Here is a 22,412-nt window from a genome sequence, read left to right on the forward strand (position 1 = left end):
GTATCGGACATGGCTCTCCCATCATCAGCGCGCTCTGTCCTTAACCCAGAGCAATCACGCTTGCCTCTTAATTCTGGCAATTTAGATAATACTTCTGTCATAACAGTAGCCATGTCTTGCAAAGTGATTTGTATGGGCCTCCCTGTTGGCGCCACAATATCACGCACCTCCTGAGCGGGAGGCGAAGGTACTGACACGGGAGGAGAGTTAGTCGGCATAACTTCCCCCTCGTTGTCTGGTGATAATTTCTTTACATGTAAAGATTGACTTTTATTTAAAGTGACATCAATGCAATTAGTACACAAATTTCTATTGGGCTCCACATTGGCCTTTAAACATAGTGAACAAAGAGATTCATCTGAGTCAGACATGTTTAAACAGACTAGCAATGAGACTAGCAAGCTTGGAAAAACTTTACAATAAATTTACAAGCAATATAAAAAACGCTACTGCGCCTTTAAGAAGCACAAAAAGCTGTCACAGTTGAAATAACAATAAACCAAATTAGTTATAGTAACCAAATTTTCACAGTAAATGTATTAAGTTAGCAGAGCATTGCACCCACTTGCAAATGGATGATTAACCCCTTAATACCCAAAAACGGATGACAATTATATAATTAACGTTTTTATCACAGTCAAGCACACTGTCACAGGTCTGCTGTGACTGATTACCTCCCTCAAAACGAATTTTGAAGACCCCTGAGCTCTCTAGAGACGTCCTGGATCATGGAGGATGAAATAGGAAGATTGTGACTGAAATTTTACTGCGCAAAAAAGCGCTAAAATAGTCCCCTCCCACTCATATTACAACAGTGGGGAAGCTCAGTAAACTGTTTCTATGCAGAAAACAAAGATAGCCATGTGGTAAAAATCATGCCCCAATAAGTTTTATCACCAAGTACCTCACAAAAAACGATTAACATGCTAGTAAACGTTTTGAACAACAGAATTTATGTTTACCTGATAAATTACTTTCTCCAACAGTGTGTCCGGTCCACGGCGTCATCCTTACTTGTGGGATATTCTCTTCCCCAACAGGAAATGGCAAAGAGCCCAGCAAAGCTGGTCACATGATCCCTCCTAGGCTCCGCCTACCCCAGTCATTCGACCGACGTTAAGGAGGAATATTTGCATAGGAGAAACCATATGGTACCGTGGTGACTGTAGCTAAAGAAAATAAAATATCAGACCTGATTAAAAAAACCAGGGCGGGCCGTGGACCGGACACACCGTTGGAGAAAGTAATTTATCAGGTAAACATAAATTCTGTTTTCTCCAACATAGGTGTGTCCGGTCCACGGCGTCATCCTTACTTGTGGGAACCAATACCAAAGCTTTAGGACACGGATGAAGGGAGGGAGCAAATCAGGTCACCTAAATGGAAGGCACCACGGCTTGCAAAACCTTTCTCCCAAAAATAGCCTCAGAAGAAGCAAAAGTATCAAACTTGTAAAATTTGGTAAAAGTGTGCAGTGAAGACCAAGTCGCTGCCCTACATATCTGATCAACAGAAGCCTCGTTCTTGAAGGCCCATGTGGAAGCCACAGCCCTAGTGGAATGAGCTGTGATTCTTTCGGGAGGCTGCCGTCCGGCAGTCTCGTAAGCCAATCTGATGATGCTTTTAATCCAAAAAGAGAGAGAGGTAGAAGTTGCTTTTTGACCTCTCCTTTTACCGGAATAAACAACAAACAAGGAAGATGTTTGTCTAAAATCCTTTGTAGCATCTAAATAGAATTTTAGAGCGCGAACAACATCCAAATTGTGCAACAAACGTTCCTTCTTTGAAACTGGTTTCGGACACAGAGAAGGTACGATAATCTCCTGGTTAATGTTTTTGTTAGAAACAACTTTTGGAAGAAAACCAGGTTTAGTACGTAAAACCACCTTATCTGCATGGAACACCAGATAAGGAGGAGAACACTGCAGAGCAGATAATTCTGAAACTCTTCTAGCAGAAGAAATTGCAACTAAAAACAAAACTTTCCAAGATAATAACTTAATATCAACGGAATGTAAGGGTTCAAACGGAACCCCCTGAAGAACTGAAAGAACTAAATTGAGACTCCAAGGAGGAGTCAAAGGTTTGTAAACAGGCTTAATTCTAACCAGAGCCTGAACAAAAGCTTGAACATCTGGCACAGCTGCCAGCTTTTTGTGAAGTAACACAGACAAGGCAGAAATCTGTCCCTTCAGGGAACTTGCAGATAATCCTTTTTCCAATCCTTCTTGAAGGAAGGATAAAATCTTAGGAATCTTAACCTTGTCCCAAGGGAATCCTTTAGATTCACACCAACAGATATATTTTTTCCAAATTTTGTGGTAAATCTTTCTAGTTACAGGCTTTCTGGCCTGAACAAGAGTATCGATAACAGAATCTGAGAACCCTCGCTTCGATAAGATCAAGCGTTCAATCTCCAAGCAGTCAGCTGGAGTGAAACCAGATTCGGATGTTCGAACGGACCCTGAACAAGCAGGTCTCGTCTCAAAGGTAGCTTCCAAGGTGGAGCCGATGACATATTCACCAGATCTGCATACCAAGTCCTGCGTGGCCACGCAGGAGCTATCAAGATCACCGACGCCCTCTCCTGATTGATCCTGGCTACCAGCCTGGGGATGAGAGGAAACGGCGGGAACACATAAGCTAGTTTGAAGGTCCAAGGTGCTACTAGTGCATCCACTAGAGCCGCCTTGGGATCCCTGGATCTGGACCCGTAGCAAGGAACTTTGAAGTTCTGACGAGAGGCCATCAGATCCATGTCTGGAATGCCCCACAGCTGAGTGACTTGGGCAAAGATTTCCGGATGGAGTTCCCACTCCCCCGGATGTAATGTCTGACGACTCAGAAAATCCGCTTCCCAATTTTCCACTCCTGGATGTGGATAGCAGACAGGTGGCAGGAGTGAAACTCCGCCCATAGAATGATTTTGGTCACTTCTTCCATCGCTAGGGAACTCCTTGTTCCCCCCTGATGGTTGATGTACGCAACAGTTGTCATGTTGTCTGATTGAAACCGTATGAACTTGGCCCTCGCTAGCTGAGGCCAAGCCTTGAGAGCATTGAATATCGCTCTCAGTTCCAGAATATTTATCGGTAGAAGAGATTCTTCCCGAGACCAAAGACCCTGAGCTTTCAGGGATCCCCAGACCGCGCCCCAGCCCATCAGACTGGCGTCGGTCGTGACAATGACCCACTCTGGTCTGCGGAATGTCATCCCTTGTGACAGGTTGTCCAGGGACAGCCACCAACGGAGTGAGTCTCTGGTCCTCTGATTTACTTGTATCTTCGGAGACAAGTCTGTATAGTCCCCATTCCACTGACTGAGCATGCACAGTTGTAATGGTCTTAGATGAATGCGCGCAAAAGGAACTATGTCCATTGCCGCTACCATCAACCCGATCACTTCCATGCACTGAGCTATGGAAGGAAGAGGAACGGAATGAAGTATCCGACAAGAGTCTAGAAGTTTTGTTTTTCTGGCCTCTGTCAGAAAAATCCTCATTTCTAAGGAGTCTATTATTGTTCCCAAGAAGGGAACCCTTGTTGACGGAGATAGAGAACTCTTTTCCACGTTCACTTTCCATCCGTGAGATCTGAGAAAGGCCAGGACAATGTCCGTGTGAGCCTTTGCTTGAGGAAGGGACGACGCTTGAATCAGAATGTCGTCCAAGTAAGGTACTACAGAAATGCCCCTTGGTCTTAGCACAGCTAGAAGGGACCCTAGTACCTTTGTGAAAATCCTTGGAGCAGTGGCTAATCCGAAAGGAAGCGCCACGAACTGGTAATGCTTGTCCAGGAATGCGAACCTTAGGAACCGATGATGTTCCTTGTGGATAGGAATATGTAGATACGCATCCTTTAAATCCACCGTGGTCATGAATTGACCTTCCTGGATGGAAGGAAGAATAGTTTGAATGGTTTCCATCTTGAACGAAGGAACCTTGAGAAACTTGTTTAAGATCTTGAGATCTAAGATTGGTCTGAACGTTCCCTCTTTTTTGGGAACTATGAACAGATTGGAGTAGAACCCCATCCCTTGTTCTCTTAATGGAACAGGATGAATCACTCCCATTTTTAACAGGTCTTCTACACAATGTAAGAATGCCTGTCTTTTTATGTGGTCTGAAGACAACTGAGACCTGTGGAACCTCCCCCTTGGGGGAAGTCCCTTGAATTCCAGAAGATAACCTTGGGAGACTATTTCTAGCGCCCAAGGATCCAGAACATCTCTTGCCCAAGCCTGAGCGAAGAGAGAGAGTCTGCCCCCCACCAGATCCGGTCCCGGATCGGGGGCCAACATTTCATGCTGTCTTGGTAGCAGTGGCAGGTTTCTTGGCCTGCTTTCCCTTGTTCCAGCCTTGCATTGGTCTCCAAGCTGGCTTGGCTTGAGAAGTATTACCCTCTTGCTTAGAGGACGTAGCACTTTGGGCTGGTCCGTTTCTACGAAAGGGACGAAAATTAGGTTTATTTTTTGCCTTGAAAGGCCGATCCTGAGGAAGGGCGTGGCCCTTACCCCCAGTGATATCAGAGATAATCTCTTTCAAGTCAGGGCCAAACAGCGTTTTCCCCTTGAAAGGAATGTTAAGTAGCTTGTTCTTGGAAGACGCATCAGCCGACCAAGATTTCAACCAAAGCGCTCTGCGCGCCACAATAGCAAACCCAGAATTCTTAGCCGCTAACCTAGCCAATTGCAAAGTGGCGTCTAGGGTGAAAGAATTAGCCAATTTGAGAGCATTGATTCTGTCCATAATCTCCTCATAAGGAGGAGAATCACGATCGACCGCCTTTATCAGCTCATCGAACCAGAAACATGCGGCTGTAGCGACAGGGACAATGCATGAAATTGGTTGTAGAAGGTAACCCTGCTGAACAAACATCTTTTTAAGCAAACCTTCTAATTTTTTATCCATAGGATCTTAGAAAGCACAACTATCCTCTATGGGTATAGTGGTGCGTTTGTTTAAAGTGGAAACCGCTCCCTCGACCTTGGGGACTGTCTGCCATAAGTCCTTTCTGGGGTCGACCATAGGAAACAATTTTTCAAATATGGGGGGAGGGACGAAAGGAATACCGGGCCTTTCCCATTCTTTATTAACAATGTCCGCCACCCGCTTGGGTATAGGAAAAGCTTCTGGGAGCCCCGGCACCTCTAGGAACTTGTCCATTTTACATAGTTTCTCTGGGATGACCAACTTGTCACAATCATCCAGAGTGGATAATACCTCCTTAAGCAGAATGCGGAGATGTTCCAACTTAAATTTAAATGTAATCACATCAGGTTCAGCTTGTTGAGAAATGTTCCCTGAATCAGTAATTTCTCCCTCAGACAAAACCTCCCTGGCCCCATCAGACTGGGTTAGGGGCCCTTCAGAAATATTATTATCAGCGTCGTCATGCTCTTCAGTATCTAAAACAGAGCAGTCGCGCTTACGCTGATAAGTGTTCATTTTGGCTAAAATGTTTTTGACAGAATTATCCATTACAGCCGTTAATTGTTGCATAGTAAGGAGTATTGGCGCGCTAGATGTACTAGGGGCCTCCTGAGTGGGCAAGACTCGTGTAGACGAAGGAGGGAATGATGCAGTACCATGCTTACTCCCCTCACTTGAGGAATCATCTTGGGCATCATTGTCATTGTCACATAAATCACATTTATTTAAATGAATAGGAATTCTGGCTTCCCCACATTCAGAACACAGTCTATCTGGTAGTTCAGACATGTTAAACAGGCATAAACTTGATAACAAAGTACAAAAAACGTTTTAAAATAAAACCGTTACTGTCACTTTAAATTTTAAACTGAACACACTTTATTACTGCAATTGCGAAAAAACATGAAGGAATTGTTCAAAATTCACCAAATTTTCACCACAGTGTCTTAAAGCCTTAAAAGTATTGCACACCAAATTTGGAAGCTTTAACCCTTAAAATAACGGAACCGGAGCCGTTTTGAACTTTAACCCCTTTACAGTCCCTGGTATCTGCTTTGCTGAGACCCAACCAAGCCCAAATGGGAATACGATACCAAATGACGCCTTCAGAAAGTCTTTTCTAAGTATCAGAGCTCCTCTCACATGCGACTGCATGCCATGCCTCTCAAAAACAAGTGCGCAACACCGGCGCGAAAATGAGGCTCTGCCTATGCTTTGGGAAAGCCCCTAAAGAATAAGGTGTCTAAAACAGTGCCTGCCGATATTATTATATCAAAATACCCAGATAAAATGATTCCTCAAGGCTAAATATGTGTTTAATAATGAATCGATTTAGCCCAGAAAAGTCTACAGTCTTAATAAGCCCTTGTGAAGCCCTTATTTAAGATCGTAATAAACATGGCTTACCGGATCCCATAGGGAAAATGACAGCTTCCAGCATTACATCGTCTTGTTAGAATGTGTCATACCTCAAGCAGCAAGAGACTGCTCACTGTTCCCCCAACTGAAGTTAATTGCTCTCAACAGTCCTGTGTGGAACAGCCATGGATTTTAGTGACGGTTGCTAAAATCATTTTCCTCATACAAACAGAAATCTTCATCACTTTTCTGTTTCTGAGTAAATAGTACATACCAGCACTATTTCAAAATAAACTCTTGATTGAATAATAAAAACTACAGTTAAACACTAAAAAACTCTAAGCCATCTCCGTGGAGATGTTGCCTGTACAACGGCAAAGAGAATGACTGGGGTAGGCGGAGCCTAGGAGGGATCATGTGACCAGCTTTGCTGGGCTCTTTGCCATTTCCTGTTGGGGAAGAGAATATCCCACAAGTAAGGATGACGCCGTGGACCGGACACACCTATGTTGGAGAAATATAGTTTAAAAGCTATGAAGTGTTATTAATAAGCCTGCTACCAGTCGCATTTACTGCAGTGAAGGCTCATACATTACTTCAGTATTAACAGTATTTTCTGAGTCAAATTCCATTTCCTAGAAAAATACTTCAGTGTACACACACTCATCAGCCTAATACCAGTCGCTACCACTGCATTTAAGGCTGAACTTACATTACATTGGTATTAGCAGTATTTTCTCAGTCAATTCCATTCCTTAGAAAAATAATTTACTGCACATACCTCGTTTGCAGGGGAGCCCTGCATGCTATTCCCCTTTTCTGAAGTTACCTCACTCCTCAGAATGTATGAGAACAGCCAGTGGATCTTAGTTACGTCTGCTAAGATCATAGAAAACGCAGGCAGATTCTTCTTCTAATGCTGCCTGAGAACAAACAGCACACTCCGGTGCCATTTAAAATAACAAACTTTTGATTGAAGAAATAAACTAAGTTTAAAAACATCACAGACCTCTCACAACGACCTATCTTTAGTTAGGTTGCAAGAGAATGACTGGATATGACATGTGAGGGGAGGAGCTATATAGCAGCTCTGCTTGGGTGATCCTCTTGCAACTTCCTGTTACTTAATCCCATAAGTAATGGATGACCCATGGACTGACTACACTTAACAAGAGAAATCCCACAAGTAAAGGATGAATCCGTTGACTCGTCGTATCTTATAGAAGAAATACCAACAAGGTGTATATATTGTTTTAGCCACGGATTAAAAATGAAAATTGCATAAGAAAATGTCTTAGCTTTTTTTTTTCTCACTGTAATTGGATTGAGTCAATTCTTCATGCATTTTGTGCATTATATATTATGTCACTCTGCCCTGCGTGGCGCATTGTTCTGTGATCTGTACGATTTGTTGGTTTAACTAAATAAATAAATTTTAAAAAATGATAGTGGCTAAACAAGATGGTAAAACCAATAGAGAACAAAGATGCCACAATTGCCTCAAAAACTGGAAAAAGTAACTGGCTTTAAGAGGTTAAAGATAAAATTTCTCTCATTGAATGACTATATCCTGCAGCCTTAAGTAAATACATAAATAATTACATTATTTTTATATCATCATATTAAGAAACAGCAACTACTAACAGAAAAGAAAATATCAACACGCTTCTCTTACCGCATCAAGGATCTCTCTGTTCCTCTGAAGCAATTCTGGAAGATCTCGTATCAGCTGGTCAATTGTTTGGATGCCTCCTTGCTCAATAACCGCTTTTGACTTCTGCAGAATGGACTGAGGAATACTGTCACCAGATACATCTTCAATGGCAGCAGGGAGATTTAAGGAAGCAAGTACCCTATAGGGTTAAAAAAAAGAAAAAGTTATCCTTACCTGATAAATTCATTTTCTTCTTGACAGTGAGAGTCCACAAAAACTTTCTTAACCTATGGTAAGAATTACTCTACCTGGCCACCAGGAGGCGGCAAAGACAACCCACACACGACTATAACTAACCCTCCCACTTCCCCAACCATCCAGTAGTTTAGTCAAGGATATAGAAAAGTGAAGAGAGATACAAGGGGTAGAGAGGTGCAAAAAAACAACTGCTGCCACTACATATTTAGTATCTGGGTGGGGTAGTGGACTCTCACTGCCAAGAAGAACATGAATTTATCAGGAAAGCATTGCATTTATTTTCTTTCTATTGGTAGTTAGAGTTCACGAAAACATTCTTAACCTATGAGAAACCAATACCCAAGCTGTGAAGTTCGCAAATGTTTAGGAGGGAAAGGTAGGGAAGGCAGCTTGTAGAACCCTTCTCCCAAAAGCTGCCTCTGCAGAAGCAAAAAGAAAATTTATGCTCATCTGATAAATTTATTTCTTTTTTGACACGATAAGTCCAGGGATCATCTAATTACTACTAGGAATATCTCTCCTGCCAGCAGGAGGCGGCAAAAAGCACCAAAGCCAAGCTGTTAAAAATCACCTCCCTTCCCTCCCATTCCAGTCATTCGGCCGAAGTATACGAGAGAAAGGAAGTAACAAGGTGCAGAGGTGTCTGAAGTTTAAAATAAACCCACAACCTGTCAATATAACAGGGCGGGCCGTGGACTCATCGTGTCAAAAAAGAAATACATTTATAATTTCATTACTTTTCACTGCTGCATACAGAGCATGCATAAGGCTCATTCTTGAGCCGTGGCTCTATGAATCAAAGTAGCTCTATGTTACAAGTAGCGGAGTTACTCACTGGACCAATATCCACAATGCTTCTAATCCTATTTCATCTCATCTCTCTACAGGTATGTCTTCCTGCTTCTGCCTCCATGACTGCTTTTAAACGCCCCTTTAATTTGTGCTAGATTCCCCTGGTAACCATTTCCTCCATCTCCATGTTGTCTACCTGTAATCATTTTATCGGATACCGTATAAAATTTATTCATCCTGCCACCCCCAGCCCCCCCTCTAATTTGCAAGTGTGTAACTCATTACTTTTCACTGCTACATATAGAGCATGCATAAGGCTCATTCTTGAGCCGTGGCTCTATGATTTTAAGTAGCTCTATGTTACAAGTAGCGGGGTTACTCACTGGAGGTGGAAATAGCAGACGAACTAATAGTTAAACTTCATAACTATACTTCTACACAAAGTTCTCTATGACGTTTCTGCTCTCTCTGTCTGCCCTTCTCCTAAAAATCACTGCATGTCCCTATAACAACAATCCCCACACTATTCATATCTCACCCTCCCTTCTCTCATCCCCATGCTGTCCTCTCATGAACTACTTTGTTTACTTAGAAACACTTCCCCCTCTGACTCTCCTGTGTCTAATCATACCCGCTCCTACAAATCTCACTTTCTGTCACTCTCACTGCTACTACTGCTTGCTGCTGGTGATGTCTCTCCTAACCCTGGCCCTGCAGCAATCACCACACTTTTACATCCTCGCTCTATCTCCCACTGCAAAAATTCTAGTTCACGCAATACCAACAATCTCATCTCCATTAACACACAGCACCTATCCCCTCCATTTTCTTGTGCCCTCTGGAATGCTCGCTCTGTCTGTAACAAACTTGCAACTGTTCACGACCTGTTTGTTTCCAAAGCTTTCAACCTTTTAGCAATTACTGAAACCTGGCTATCTTCCTCTGACACTGCTTCGATTGCTGCTCTCACATACGGTGTTCTCCACTTTAGCCACGGTGGCGGTGTTGGCCTCTTACTCTCCCCCCTCCTGCTCCTATCAGTAACTATCCTTATTTCCATCTCTCTCCTTTTCTTCCTTTGAAGTCCACTGCGTTCGCCTTTTCTCCCCCCTCTCTCTCTCTAAGAGTGGCAGTTATCTATCGCCCCCCCCCCCCCTCTCCAACCTCCCAATTCCTTGACAAATTTTCTGCCTGGCTTCCTTACTTTCTCTCTACAAATACACCTGCTCTAATCCTAGTGGACTTCAACATCCCCATTGACAACCCATCTGCCCCTGCTGCCTCTAAACTTCTCTCACTCACTAACTCCTTCTGCCTCTCACAATCCACCCTATTCCCTACCCACCACGATGGATACTCGATTGATCCGGTATTCTCTTATCTCTGCTCTCTCTCTGATGTTGCCTGTCGCCCATTACCCATCTTAGACCATCTGTTTACCTTTAATCCTAATATAGATGTTAAACCTACTTCCCCCTCTCGCTCCCGCACCAGTAGAAATCTGCACACTGTGGACCATCCCCAACTCTCCAATCTTATTCAAATACGCCTCCCCCACACTTCCACGATATCCTGCCCTGACCTTGCTATAACCCACTATAACAATACTCTCTCCGCTGCACTTGAAATTCTCGCTCCGCCCCAACCTCACAAAGCCCCACGTCATCAGCTCCAGCCCTGGCACTCCCAACAAACCCGCCACCTGCAAAAATGTTCCCGCACCACTGAACGTGCCTGGAGGAAATCCCGCTCTGAACATGATTTCATGCACTATAAATTCATTCTTAATCTTACACCTCTGCCCTTCGCTTAGCTAAGCAAACCTACTTCTCTTCTCTTATATCCACTCACTCTTCAAACCCTAAAAAGACTTCTCCATTTTCAACTCTCTCCTCTACACAGCTGCACCACCCCCCTCATCTGCATTCAGTGCTCAAGACCTTGCTGAATATTTTTTTAAATAAAACACTTGCAATCCGAAGAAACATCCCAATACAAACCTGCAATCTCCCAACTCTGCTCCCTCCTCCCAACCACTGAGAATGAAGTGGCTTCCCTTTTGTCTTCCTCACACCTCACTGCCTACCCACTTGACCCTATTCCTTCAGATCTAATTCCTCCTCTGTCTCCCACCCTCACTCTGGCTCTTACATATTCAACCTATCCCTTTCTACCAACTCATTCCCTGCCTCCTTCAAACATGCAAAGGTCACCCCCATCCTCAAAAAACCCTCCCTTGACCCTAACTCCCCTTCAAACTTCCGCCCCATATTACTGCTCCCACTAGCTTCAAAATTCCGTGAAAACTTCCTGTCCTCCAACTCATTGCTCAACCCACTGCAATCTGGCTTTCGTCCCCAATACTCAACTGAGACTGCCCTCACCAAGGTTACTAACGATCTCCTTTCTGCTAAAAACAAAGGCTACTACTCTATACTTATCTTACTTGACCTCTCTGCTGCCTTTGACACTGTTGACCATCCCCTTCTCCTACGGACTCTCAGCTCTCTGTGACACTGCCCTCTCCTGAATTCACTCTTATCTCTCTAACAGATCCTTCTCTGTCTCTTTTGATGGTGACTCCTCCTCTCTATTGCCTCTGTCTGTTGGAGTACCTCAAGGCTCTGTCCTGGGTCCTCTACTCTTCTCTATTTACACTTCTTCACTGGGTAAACTTAACAGCTATGGCTTCAGCTCTCACATCTATGCTGATGATACCCAGATCTACCTTTCCACCCCTGCACTCTCTCCTTCTGTCAATTCTCACTTTAGCGTCTGCTTATCTAGCATTTTCTCCTGGATGGCCTCTCACCACCTAAAAATAAACATGTCCAAGACCGAATAGAATTTCAGGGAACGGACTACATCCAGATTATGCAAAAGTCGTTCCTTCCTTGAAGAAGGATTAGGACATAATGACGGAACAACAATCTCCTGATTGATATTCCGGTTAGAGACTACCTTAGGTAAAAACCCAGGTTTAGTATGCAGAACTACCTTGTCTGAATGGAAAATCAGATCAGGAGAATCACAGTGTAAGGCAGACAATTCCGAGACTCTTCGAGCCGAGGAAATAGCCATCAAAAATAGAACTTTCCAAGATAAAAGTTTAATATCAACGGAATGAAGGGGTTCAAACGGAACTCCTTGAAGAACTTTAAGAACCAAGTTTAAGCTCCACGGAGGAGCAACAGCATTAAATACAGGCTTAATCCTAGCTAAAGCTTGACAAAAGGCCTGGACGTCTGGAACTTCTGCCAGACGCTTGTGCAAAAGAATAGACAGAGCAGAAATCTGTCCCTTTAAAGAACTAGCTGATAAGCCTTTTTCCAAGCCCTCTTGGAGAAAAGACAATATCCTCGGAATCCTAACCTTACTCCACGAGTAACTCTTGGATTCGCACCAATACAGGTATTTACGCCATATCTTATGGTAGATTTTTCTGGTAACAGGCTTTCGTGCCTGTATCAAAGTATCAATAACTGTCTCGGAGAAGCCACGCTTTGATAGGATCAAGCGTTCAATCTCCACGCAGTCAGCCTCAGAGAAATTAGATTTGGATGATTGAAGGGACCTTGTATTAGAAGGTCTTTCCTCAAAGGTAGAGTCCATGGAGGACAGGACGACATGACCACTAGGTCTGCATACCAGGTCCTGCGTGGCCACGCAGGTGCTATCAGAATCACCGATGCTCTCTCCTGTTTGATCTTGGCAATCAGTCGAGGGAGCAGAGGAAACGGTGGAAACACATAAGCCATGTTGAAAAACCAAGGAGCTGCTAGAGCATCTATCAGCTTCGCTCCCGGGTCCCTGGACCTGGAACCGTGAAGAGGAAGTTTGGCGTTCTGGCGAGACGCCATGAGATCCAGTTCTAGTTTGCCCCAACGATGGACCAGTTGAGCAAATACCTCCGGATGGAGTTCCCACTCCCCCGGATGAAAAGTCTGACGACTTAGAAAGTCCGCCTCCCAGTTCTCCACTCCTGGGATGTGGATCGCTGACAAGTGGCAAGAATGAGACTCTGCCCAGCGAATTATCTTTGAGACTTCCAACATCGCTAGGGAGCTCCTGGTTCCCCCTTGATGGTTCATATAAGCCACAGTCGTGATGTTGTCCGACTGAAATCTGATGAACCTCAGTGTTGCTAGCTGAGGCCAAGCTAGAAGAGCGTTGAATATTGCCCTTAGCTCCAGAATATTTATTGGGAGGAGTTTCTCCTCCTGAGTCCAGGATCCCTGAGCCTTCAGGGAATTCCAGACTACGCCCCAGTCTAGGAGGCTGGCATCTGTTGTTACAATCGTCCAATCTGGCCTGCGAAAGGTCATGCCCCTGGACAGATGGACCCGAGATAACCACCAGAGAAGAGAATCTCTGGTCTCTTGATCCAGATTTAGTAGAGGGGACAAATCTGAGTAATCCCCATTCCACTGACTTAGCATGCACAATTGCAGTGGTCTGAGATGCAGGCGCGCAAATGGCACTATGTCCATTGCCGCTACCATTAAGCCAATTACTTCCATGCACTGAGCCACTGACGGGCGTGGAATGGAATGAAGGACCCGGCAAGCATTTAAGAGTTTTGATAACCTGGCCTCCGTCAGGTAAATTTTCATTTTTACAGAATCTATCAGAGTCCCTAGGAAGGAGACTCTTGTGAGTGGTGATAGAGAACTCTTTTCCACGTTCACCTTCCACCCATGCGACCTTAGAAATGCCAGAACTATCTCTGTATGAGACTTGGCAATTTGCAAGCTTGTCGCCTGTATCAGGATGTTGTCTAGATACGGAGCCACCGCTATGCCTCGCGGTCTTAGAACCGCCAGAAGAGAGCCCAGCACCTTTGTAAAGATTCTCGGGGCCGTAGCCAACCCGAAGGGAAGAGCTACAAATTGGTAATGCCTGTCTAGGAAGGCAAATCTTAGGAACCGATGATGATCTTTGTGAATCGGTATGTGAAGGTAGGCATCCTTTAAATCCACCGTGGTCATGTACTGACCCTCTTGGATCATGGGTAGGATAGTCCGAATAGTTTCCATTTTGAATGATGGAACTCTTAGGAATTTGTTTAAAATCTCTAGGTCCAAAATTGGCCTGAAGGTACCCTCTTTCTTGGGAACCACGAACAGATTTGAATAAAATCCCTGTCCTTGTTCCGTCCGCGGAACTGGGTGGATCACTCCCATTACTAGGAGGTCTTGTACGCAACATAGGAATGCCTCTTTCTTTATTTGGTTTTCTGATAACCTTGAAAGATGAAATCTCCCTAGAGGAGGAGAAGCCTTGAAGTCCAGAAGATATCCCTGAGATATGATCTCCAACGCCCAGGGATCCTGGACATCTCTTGCCCACGCCTGGGCGAAGAGAGAAAGTCTGCCCCCCACTAGATCCGTTTCCGGATAGGGGGCCATCCCTTCATGCTGTCTTAGGGGCAGTAGCAGGTTTTCTGGCCTGCTTGCCCTTGTTCCAGGACTGGTTAGTTTTCCAGGCCTGTCTGTAACGAGCAACGGTTCCTTCCTGTTTTGGGGCGGAGGAAGTTGACGTTGCTCCTGCCCTGAAGTTTCGAAACGCACGAAAATTAGACTGTTTGGCCTTTGATTTGGCCTTGTCCTGAGGAAGGGTATGACCCTTACCTCCCGTAATGTCAGCGATAATTTCTTTCAAGCCGGGCCCGAATAAGGTTTGCCCCTTGAAAGGAATATTAAGTAATTTAGATTTAGAAGTCACATCAGCGGACCAGGATTTAAGCCATAATGCTCTGCGCGCTCGAATGGCAAAACCGGAATTCTTAGCCGTTAGTTTAGTTAGATGTACAATGGCATCAGAAACAAATGCATTAGCTAGCTTAAGTGCTTTAAGCTTGTCCATAATTTCATCCAATGGAGCTGAGTGAATGGCCTCTTCTAGAGACTCAAACCAAAATGCCGCAGCAGCAGTGACAGGCGCAATGCATGCAAGGGGCTGTAAGATAAAACCTTGTTGAACAAACATTTTCTTAAGGTAACCCTCCAATTTTTTATCCATTGGATCCGAAAAAGCACAACTATCTTCCACCGGGATAGTGGTACGCTTAGCTAAAGTAGAAACTGCTCCCTCCACCTTAGGGACTGTCTGCCATAAGTCCCGTGTAGTGGCGTCTATTGGAAACATTTTTCTAAATATAGGAGGTGGGGAAAAGGGCACACCAGGTCTATCCCACTCCTTGCTAATAAATTCTGTAAGCCTTTTTATTTATAGGAAAAAACAGAATTTATGTTTACCTGATAAATTACTTTCTCCAACGGTGTGTCCGGTCCACGGCGTCATCCTTACTTGTGGGATATTCTCTTCCCCAACAGGAAATGGCAAAGAGCCCAGCAAAGCTGGTCACATGATCCCTCCTAGGCTCCGCCTACCCCAGTCATTCGACCGACGTAAAGGAGGAATATTTGCATAGGAGAAACCATATGATACCGTGGTGACTGTAGTTAAAGAAAATAAATTATCAGACCTGATTAAAAAACCAGGGCGGGCCGTGGACCGGACACACCGTTGGAGAAAGTAATTTATCAGGTAAACATAAATTCTGTTTTCTCCAACATAGGTGTGTCCGGTCCACGGCGTCATCCTTACTTGTGGGAACCAATACCAAAGCTTTAGGACACGGATGAAGGGAGGGAGCAAATCAGGTCACCTAAATGGAAGGCACCACGGCTTGCAAAACCTTTCTCCCAAAAATAGCCTCAGAAGAAGCAAAAGTATCAAATTTGTAAAATTTAGAAAAAGTGTGCAGTGAAGACCAAGTCGCTGCCTTACATATCTGATCAACAGAAGCCTCGTTCTTGAAGGCCCATGTGGAAGCCACAGCCCTAGCGGAGTGAGCTGTGATTCTTTCAGGAGGCTGCCGTCCGGCAGTCTCATAATCCAATCGGATAATGCTTTTAATCCAGAAGGAGAGAGAGGTAGAAGTTGCTTTTTGACCTCTCCGTTTACCAGAATAAACAACAAACAAAGACAAAGTTTGTCTGAAATCCTTAGTAGCTGCTAAGTAAAATTTGAGAGCACGAACTACATCCAAGTTGTGCAACAAACGTTCCTTCTTTGAAACTGGATTAGGACACAAAGAAGGCACAACTATCTCCTGGTTAATGTTTTTGTTAGAAACAACTTTTGGAAGAAACCCAGGTTTAGTACGCAAAACCACCTTATCTGCATGGAACACCAGATAAGGAGAAGAACACTGCAGAGCAGATAATTCTGAAACTCTTCTAGCAGAAGAAATTGCAACCAAAAACAAAACTTTCCAAGATAATAACTTAATATCAACGGAATGTAAGGGTTCAAACGGAACCCCCTAAAGGACTGAAAGAACTAGGTTGAGACTCCAAGGAGGAGTCAAAAATTTTGTAAACAGGCTTGATGCTAACCAGAGCCTGAACAAAGGCTAGAACATCTGGCACCGCTGCCAGCTTTTTGTGAAGAAACACAGACAATGCAGAAATCTGTCCCATCAAGGAACTTGCAGATAATCCTTTTTCCAATCCTTCTCGAAGGAAGGATAGACTCTTAGGAATCTTAACCTTGTCCCAAGGGAATCCTGCAGATTCACACCAACAGATATACCAAATTATGTGGTAATTTTTCTGGTTACAGGCTTTCAGGCCTGAACAAGAGTATTAATAACAGAATCTGAGAACCCTCGCTTTGATAAGATCAAGCGTTCAATCTCCAAGCAGTCAGCTGGAGTGGGTCGAACGGACCTAGAACAAGAAGGTCTCGTCTCAAAGGTAGCTTCCATGGTGGAGCCGATGACATATTCACCAGATCTGCATACCAAGTCCTGCGTGGCCACGCAGGAGCTATCAAAATCACCGACGCCCTCTCCTGATTGATCCTGGCTACCAGCCTGGGGATGAGAGGAAACGGCGGGAACACATAAGCTAGTTTGAAGGTCCAAGGTGCTACTAGTGCATCCACTAGAGCCGCCTTGGGATCCCTGGATCTGTACCCGTAGTAAGGAACTCTGAAGTTCTGACGAGAGGCCATCAGATCCATGTCTGGAATGCCCCACGGTTGAGTGACTTGGGCAAAGATTTCCGGATGGAGTTCCCACTCCCCCGGATGCAATGTCTGACGACTCAGAAAATCCGCTTCCCAATTTTCCACTCCTGGGATGTGGATAGCAGACAGGTGGCAGGAGTGAGACTCCGCCCATAGAATAATTTTGGTCACTTCTTCCATCGCTAGGGAACTCCTTGTTCCCCCCTGATGGTTGATGTATGAACTTGGCCCTCGCTAGCTGAGGCCAAGCTTTGAGAGCATTGAATATCGCTCTCAGTTCCAGAATATTTATCGGTAGAAGAGATTCTACCCGAGACCAAAGACCCTGAGCTTTCAGGGATCCCCAGACCGCGCCCCAGCCCATCAGACTGGCGTCGGTCGTGACAATGACCCACTCTGGTCTGCGGAAGGTCATCCCTTGTGACAGGTTGTCCAGGGACAGCCACCAACGGAATGAGTCTCTGGTCCTCTGATTTACTTGTATCTTCTGAGACAAGTCTGAATAGTCCCCATTCCACTGACTGAGCATGAACAGTTGTAATGGTCTTAGATGAATGCGCACAAAAGGAACTATGTCCATTGCCGCTACCATCAAACCTATCACTTCCATGCACTGCGCTATGGAAGGAAGAGGAACGGAATGAAGTATCCGACAAGAGTCTAGAAGTATTTGTTTTTCTGGCTTCTGTCAGAAAAATCCTCATTTCTAAGGAGTCTATTATAGTTCCCAAGAAGGGAACCCTCGTTGACGGAGATAGAGAACTCTTTTCCACGTTCACTTTCCATCCGTGAGATCTGAGAAAGGCCAGGACAATGTCCGTGTGAGCCTTTACTTGAGGAAGGGACGACGCTCGAATCAGAATGTCGTCCAAGTAAGGTACTACAGCAATGCCCCTTGGTCTTAGCACCGCCAGAAGGGACCCTAGTACCTATGAGAAAATCCTAGGAGCAGTGGCTAATCCGAAAGAAAACGCCACGAACTGGAAATGCTTGTCCAGGAATTCAAACCTTAGGAACCGATGATGTTCCTTGTGGATAGGAATATGTAGATACGCATCCTTGAAATCCACCTTGGACATGAATTGACCTTCCTGATGGAAGGAAGGAGTGTTCGAATGGTTTCCATCTTTCAAGATCTTGAGATCTAAGATTGGTCTGAACGTTCCCTCTTTTTTGGGAACTATGAACAGATTGGAGTAGAACCCCATCCCTTGTTCTCCTAATGGAACAGGATGAATCACTCCCATTTTTAGCAGGTCGTCTACCCAATGTAAGAATGCCTGTCTTCCTATGTGGTCTGAAGACAACTGAGACCTGTGGAACCTCCCCCTTGGAGGAAGCCCCTTGAACTCCAGAGAATAACCTTGGGAGACTATTTCTAGCGCCCAAGGATCCAGAACATCTCTTGCCCCAGCTTGAGCGAAGAGAGAGAGTCTGCCCCCCACCAGATCCGGTCCCGGATCGGGGGCCCGCATTTCATGCTGTCTTGGTAGCAGTGGCAGGTTTCCTGGCCTGCTTTCCTTTGTTCCAGCCTTGCATAGGTCTCCAGGCTGGATTGGCTTGAGAAGTATTACCTTCCTGCTTAGAGGACGTAGCCCTTGGGGCTGATCCGTTTCTGCGAAAGGGACGAAACTTAGGTTTATTTTTGGTCTTGAAAAGACCTATCCTGAGGAAGGGCGTGGCCCTTGCCCCCAGTGATATCAGAGATAATCTCTTTCAAGTCAGGGCCAAAGAGTGTTTTCCCCTTGAAAGGAATGTCAAGCAATTTGTTCTTGGAAGACGCATCCGCTGCCCAAGATTTTAACCAAAGCGCTCTGCGCCACAATAGCAACCCAGAATTTTTTCGCCGCTAACCTAGCCAATTGCAAGGTGGCGTCTAGGGTGAAAGAATTAGCCAATTTAAGAGCACGAATTCTGTCCATAATCTCCTCATAAGAAGAAGAATTACTAATAATCGCCTTTCCTAGCTCATCAAACTAGAAACACGCGGCTGCAGTGACAGGGACAATGCATGCAATTGGTTGTAGAAGGGAACCTTGCTGAACAAACATCTTTAGCAGACCTTCTAATTTTTTATCCATAGGATCTTGGAAAGCACAACTATCTTCTATGGGTATAGTGGCGCGCTTGTGTAGAGTAGAAACCGCCCCCTCGACCTTGGGGACTGTCTGCCATCAGTCCTTTCTGGGGTCGACTATAGGAAAACAATTTTATAAATATGGGGGGAGGTACTAAAGGTATACCGGGCCTGTCCCATTCTTTACTAACAATGTACGCCACCCGCTTGGATATAGGAAAAGCTTCGGGGGGCCCCGGGGCCTCTAAGAACTTTTCCATTTTACATAGTGGTTCTGGAATGACCAGATAATCACAATCATCCAAATTGGATAACACCTCCTTAAGCAGAGCGCGGAGATGTTCCAACTTAAATTTAAAAGTAATCACATCAGGTTCAGCTTGTTGAGAAATGTTTCCTAATCTGAAATTTCTCCCTCAGACAAAACCTCCCTGGCCCCCTCAGACTGGTGTAGGGGCCCTTCAGAAACCATATCATCAGCGTTCTCATGCTCTACAGAATTTCTAAAACAGAGCAGTCGCGCTTTCACTGATAAGTGGGCATATTGGCTAAAATGTTTTTGATAGAATTATCCATTACAGCCGTTAAATGTTGCATAGTAAGGAGTATTGGCGCACTAGATGTACTAGGGGCCTCCTGTATGGGCAAGACTGGTGTAGACGAAGGAGGGGATGATGCAGTACCATGCTTACTCCCCTCACTTGAGGAATCATCTTGGGCATCATTTTTACTAAATTTTTTTATGACATAAAATACATATAGTTAAATGAGAAGGAACCTTGGTTTCCCCACAGTCAGAACACAATCTATCTGGTAGTTCAGACATGTTAAACAGGCATAAACTTGATAAAGCACAAAAAACGTTTTAAAATAAAACCGTTACTGTCACTTTAAATTTTAAACTAAACACACTTTATTACTGCAATTGCGAAAAAGTATGAAGGAATTGTTCAAAATTCACCAAAATTTCACCACAGTGTCTTAAAGCCTTAAAAGTATTGCACACCAAATTTGGAAGCTTTAACCCTTAAAATAACGGAACCGGAGCCGTTTTTATATTTAACCCCTTTACAGTCCCTGGAATCTGCTTTGCTGAGACCCAACCAAGCCCAAAGGGGAATACGATACCAAATGATGCCTTCAGAAAGACTTTTCTATGTATCAGAGCTCCACACACATGCAGCTGCATGCCATGCTGTCCTCAAAAACAAGTGCGCCATACCGGCGCGAAAATGAGGCTCTGACTATGATCAGGGAAAGCCCCTAAGCCTGCCGATATAATCATATCAAAATACCCAGAATAAATGATTCCTCAAGGCTAAATATGTGTTAATAATGAATCGATTTAGCCCAGAAAAAGTCTACAGTCTTAATAAGCCCTTGTGAAGCCCTTATTTACTATCTTAATAAACATGGCTTACCGGATCCCATAGGGAAAATGACAGCTTCCAGCATTACATCGTCTTGTTAGAATGTGTCATACCTCAAGCAGTAAGAGACTGCACACTGTTCCCCCAACTGAAGTTAATTGCTCTCAACAGTCCTGTGTGGAACAGCCATGGATTTTAGTTACGGTGCTAAAATCATTTTCCTCATACAAACAGAAATCTTCATCTCTTTTCTGTTTCTGAGTAAATAGTACATACCAGCACTATTTTAAAATAACAAACTCTTGATTGAATAATAAAAACTACAGTTAAAGACTAAAAAACTCTAAGCCATCTCCGTGGAGATGTTGCCTGTACAACGGCAAAGAGAATGACTGGGGTAGGCGGAGCCTAGGAGGGATCATGTGACCAGCTTTGCTGGGCTCTTTGCCATTTCCTGTTGGGGAAGAGAATATCCCACAAGTAAGGATGACGCCGTGGACCGGACACACCTATGTTGGAGAAACGTCGGTACACACCGGTACTGCATAGTATCTATCCAGCCTACATAATTTCTCTGGAATCGCAACTGTGTTACAGTCATTCAGAGCCGCTAAAACCTCCCCTAGCAATACACGGAGGTTCTCAAGCTTAAATTTAAAATTAGAGATCTCTGAATCCGGTTTCCCTGGATCAGATCCGTCACCTACAGAATGAAGCTCTCCGTCCTCATGTTCTGCAAACTGTGACGCAGTATCGGACATGGCTCTTGTAGCACCAGCGCGCTCCATTCTTACCCCAGAGCAATCGCGCTTGCCTCTTAATTCTGGCAATTTAGATAATACTTCTGTCAGGGTATTATTCATAATATTAGCCATGTCTTGTAAGGTGATTTTTATGGCCGTCCCTGATGCACTTGGCGCCACAATATCACGCGCCTCCTGAGCGGGAGGTGAAGGTACTGACACGTGAGGAGAGTTAGTCGGCATAACTTCCCCCTCGTTTTCTGGTGATAATTCCATTATAGATAAAGACTGACCTTTATTATTTAAAGTGAAATCAATACATTTAGTACACATGTTTCTGTGGGGCTCCACAGTGGCCTTTAAACATAGTGAACAGACAGATTCATCTGTGTCAGACATGTTTAAACAGACTAGCAATAAGACTAGCAGACTTGGAAAACACTATAAATAATTTTACATGTAATAAAGAAAAACGCTACTGTGCCTTTAAGAAGCACAGAAAACTGTCACAGTTGAAATAACAATGAACCAAATCAGTTATAGCAAACAAATTTTCACAGTAAATGTATTAAGTTAGCAGAGCATTGCACCCACTTGCAAATTGTTGATAACCCCTTAAAACCCAAACGGTTTTTATAAGCAAAAAAACGTTCTTTAATACAGTCAAAAAACCACTGTCACAGGTCTGCTGTGACTGATCACCTCCCTCAAAATGACTTTTGAAGTCCCTTAAGCTGTCTGGAGACGACCCGGGTCAAGCAGAAGGAAGCAGGAAGACAGAGCCTGAATTTTTACTGCGTCAAAAGAGCGCTAAAATAGGCCCCTCCTACTCAATATTACAATATTGGGAGTTTCAGTTAACTGTTTCTATGCAGAAATATTGTCAGCCATGTGGAAAAATGTTATGCCCCAACAAGTTTTATCACCAATGTACCTCACAAAACGATTAAACATGCCAGTAAAATCGTTTTAAACATCCCTTTTTTAAAGAGCATGTATCTCTATTGATAAGCCTGATACCAGTCTTCCTACTGCATTTAAGGCTTATAACATCACTTCAGTATTAATAGCATTTTCTCAGTCAAATTCCATTCCTTAGAAAATTACTTTACTGTATATATTTAAACCAGCCTGCTAACAGTCGCTCTCACTGTATTAAAGGCTTTTACTTACATTATATCGGTATCAGCAG

General features: G+C 44.2%; 1 protein-coding gene across 1 annotated transcript in view; it reads right to left on the reverse strand.

Moving 5' to 3' along the window:
- Nucleotides 1-22,412, reverse strand: part of LOC128661549 (programmed cell death 6-interacting protein) — a 280,148-nt gene that overhangs the window by 209,213 nt on the left and 48,523 nt on the right. Inside the window, exon 4 of the mRNA XM_053715792.1 lies at nt 7,965-8,142. Within this exon, the coding sequence (XP_053571767.1) occupies nt 7,965-8,142 (178 nt within the window). The remainder of the gene's footprint in view (nt 1-7,964; nt 8,143-22,412) is intronic.

This window comes from Bombina bombina, chromosome 5 (genome assembly GCF_027579735.1).
Source record: "Bombina bombina isolate aBomBom1 chromosome 5, aBomBom1.pri, whole genome shotgun sequence".
Taxonomy (NCBI): Eukaryota; Metazoa; Chordata; class Amphibia; order Anura; family Bombinatoridae; genus Bombina; species Bombina bombina.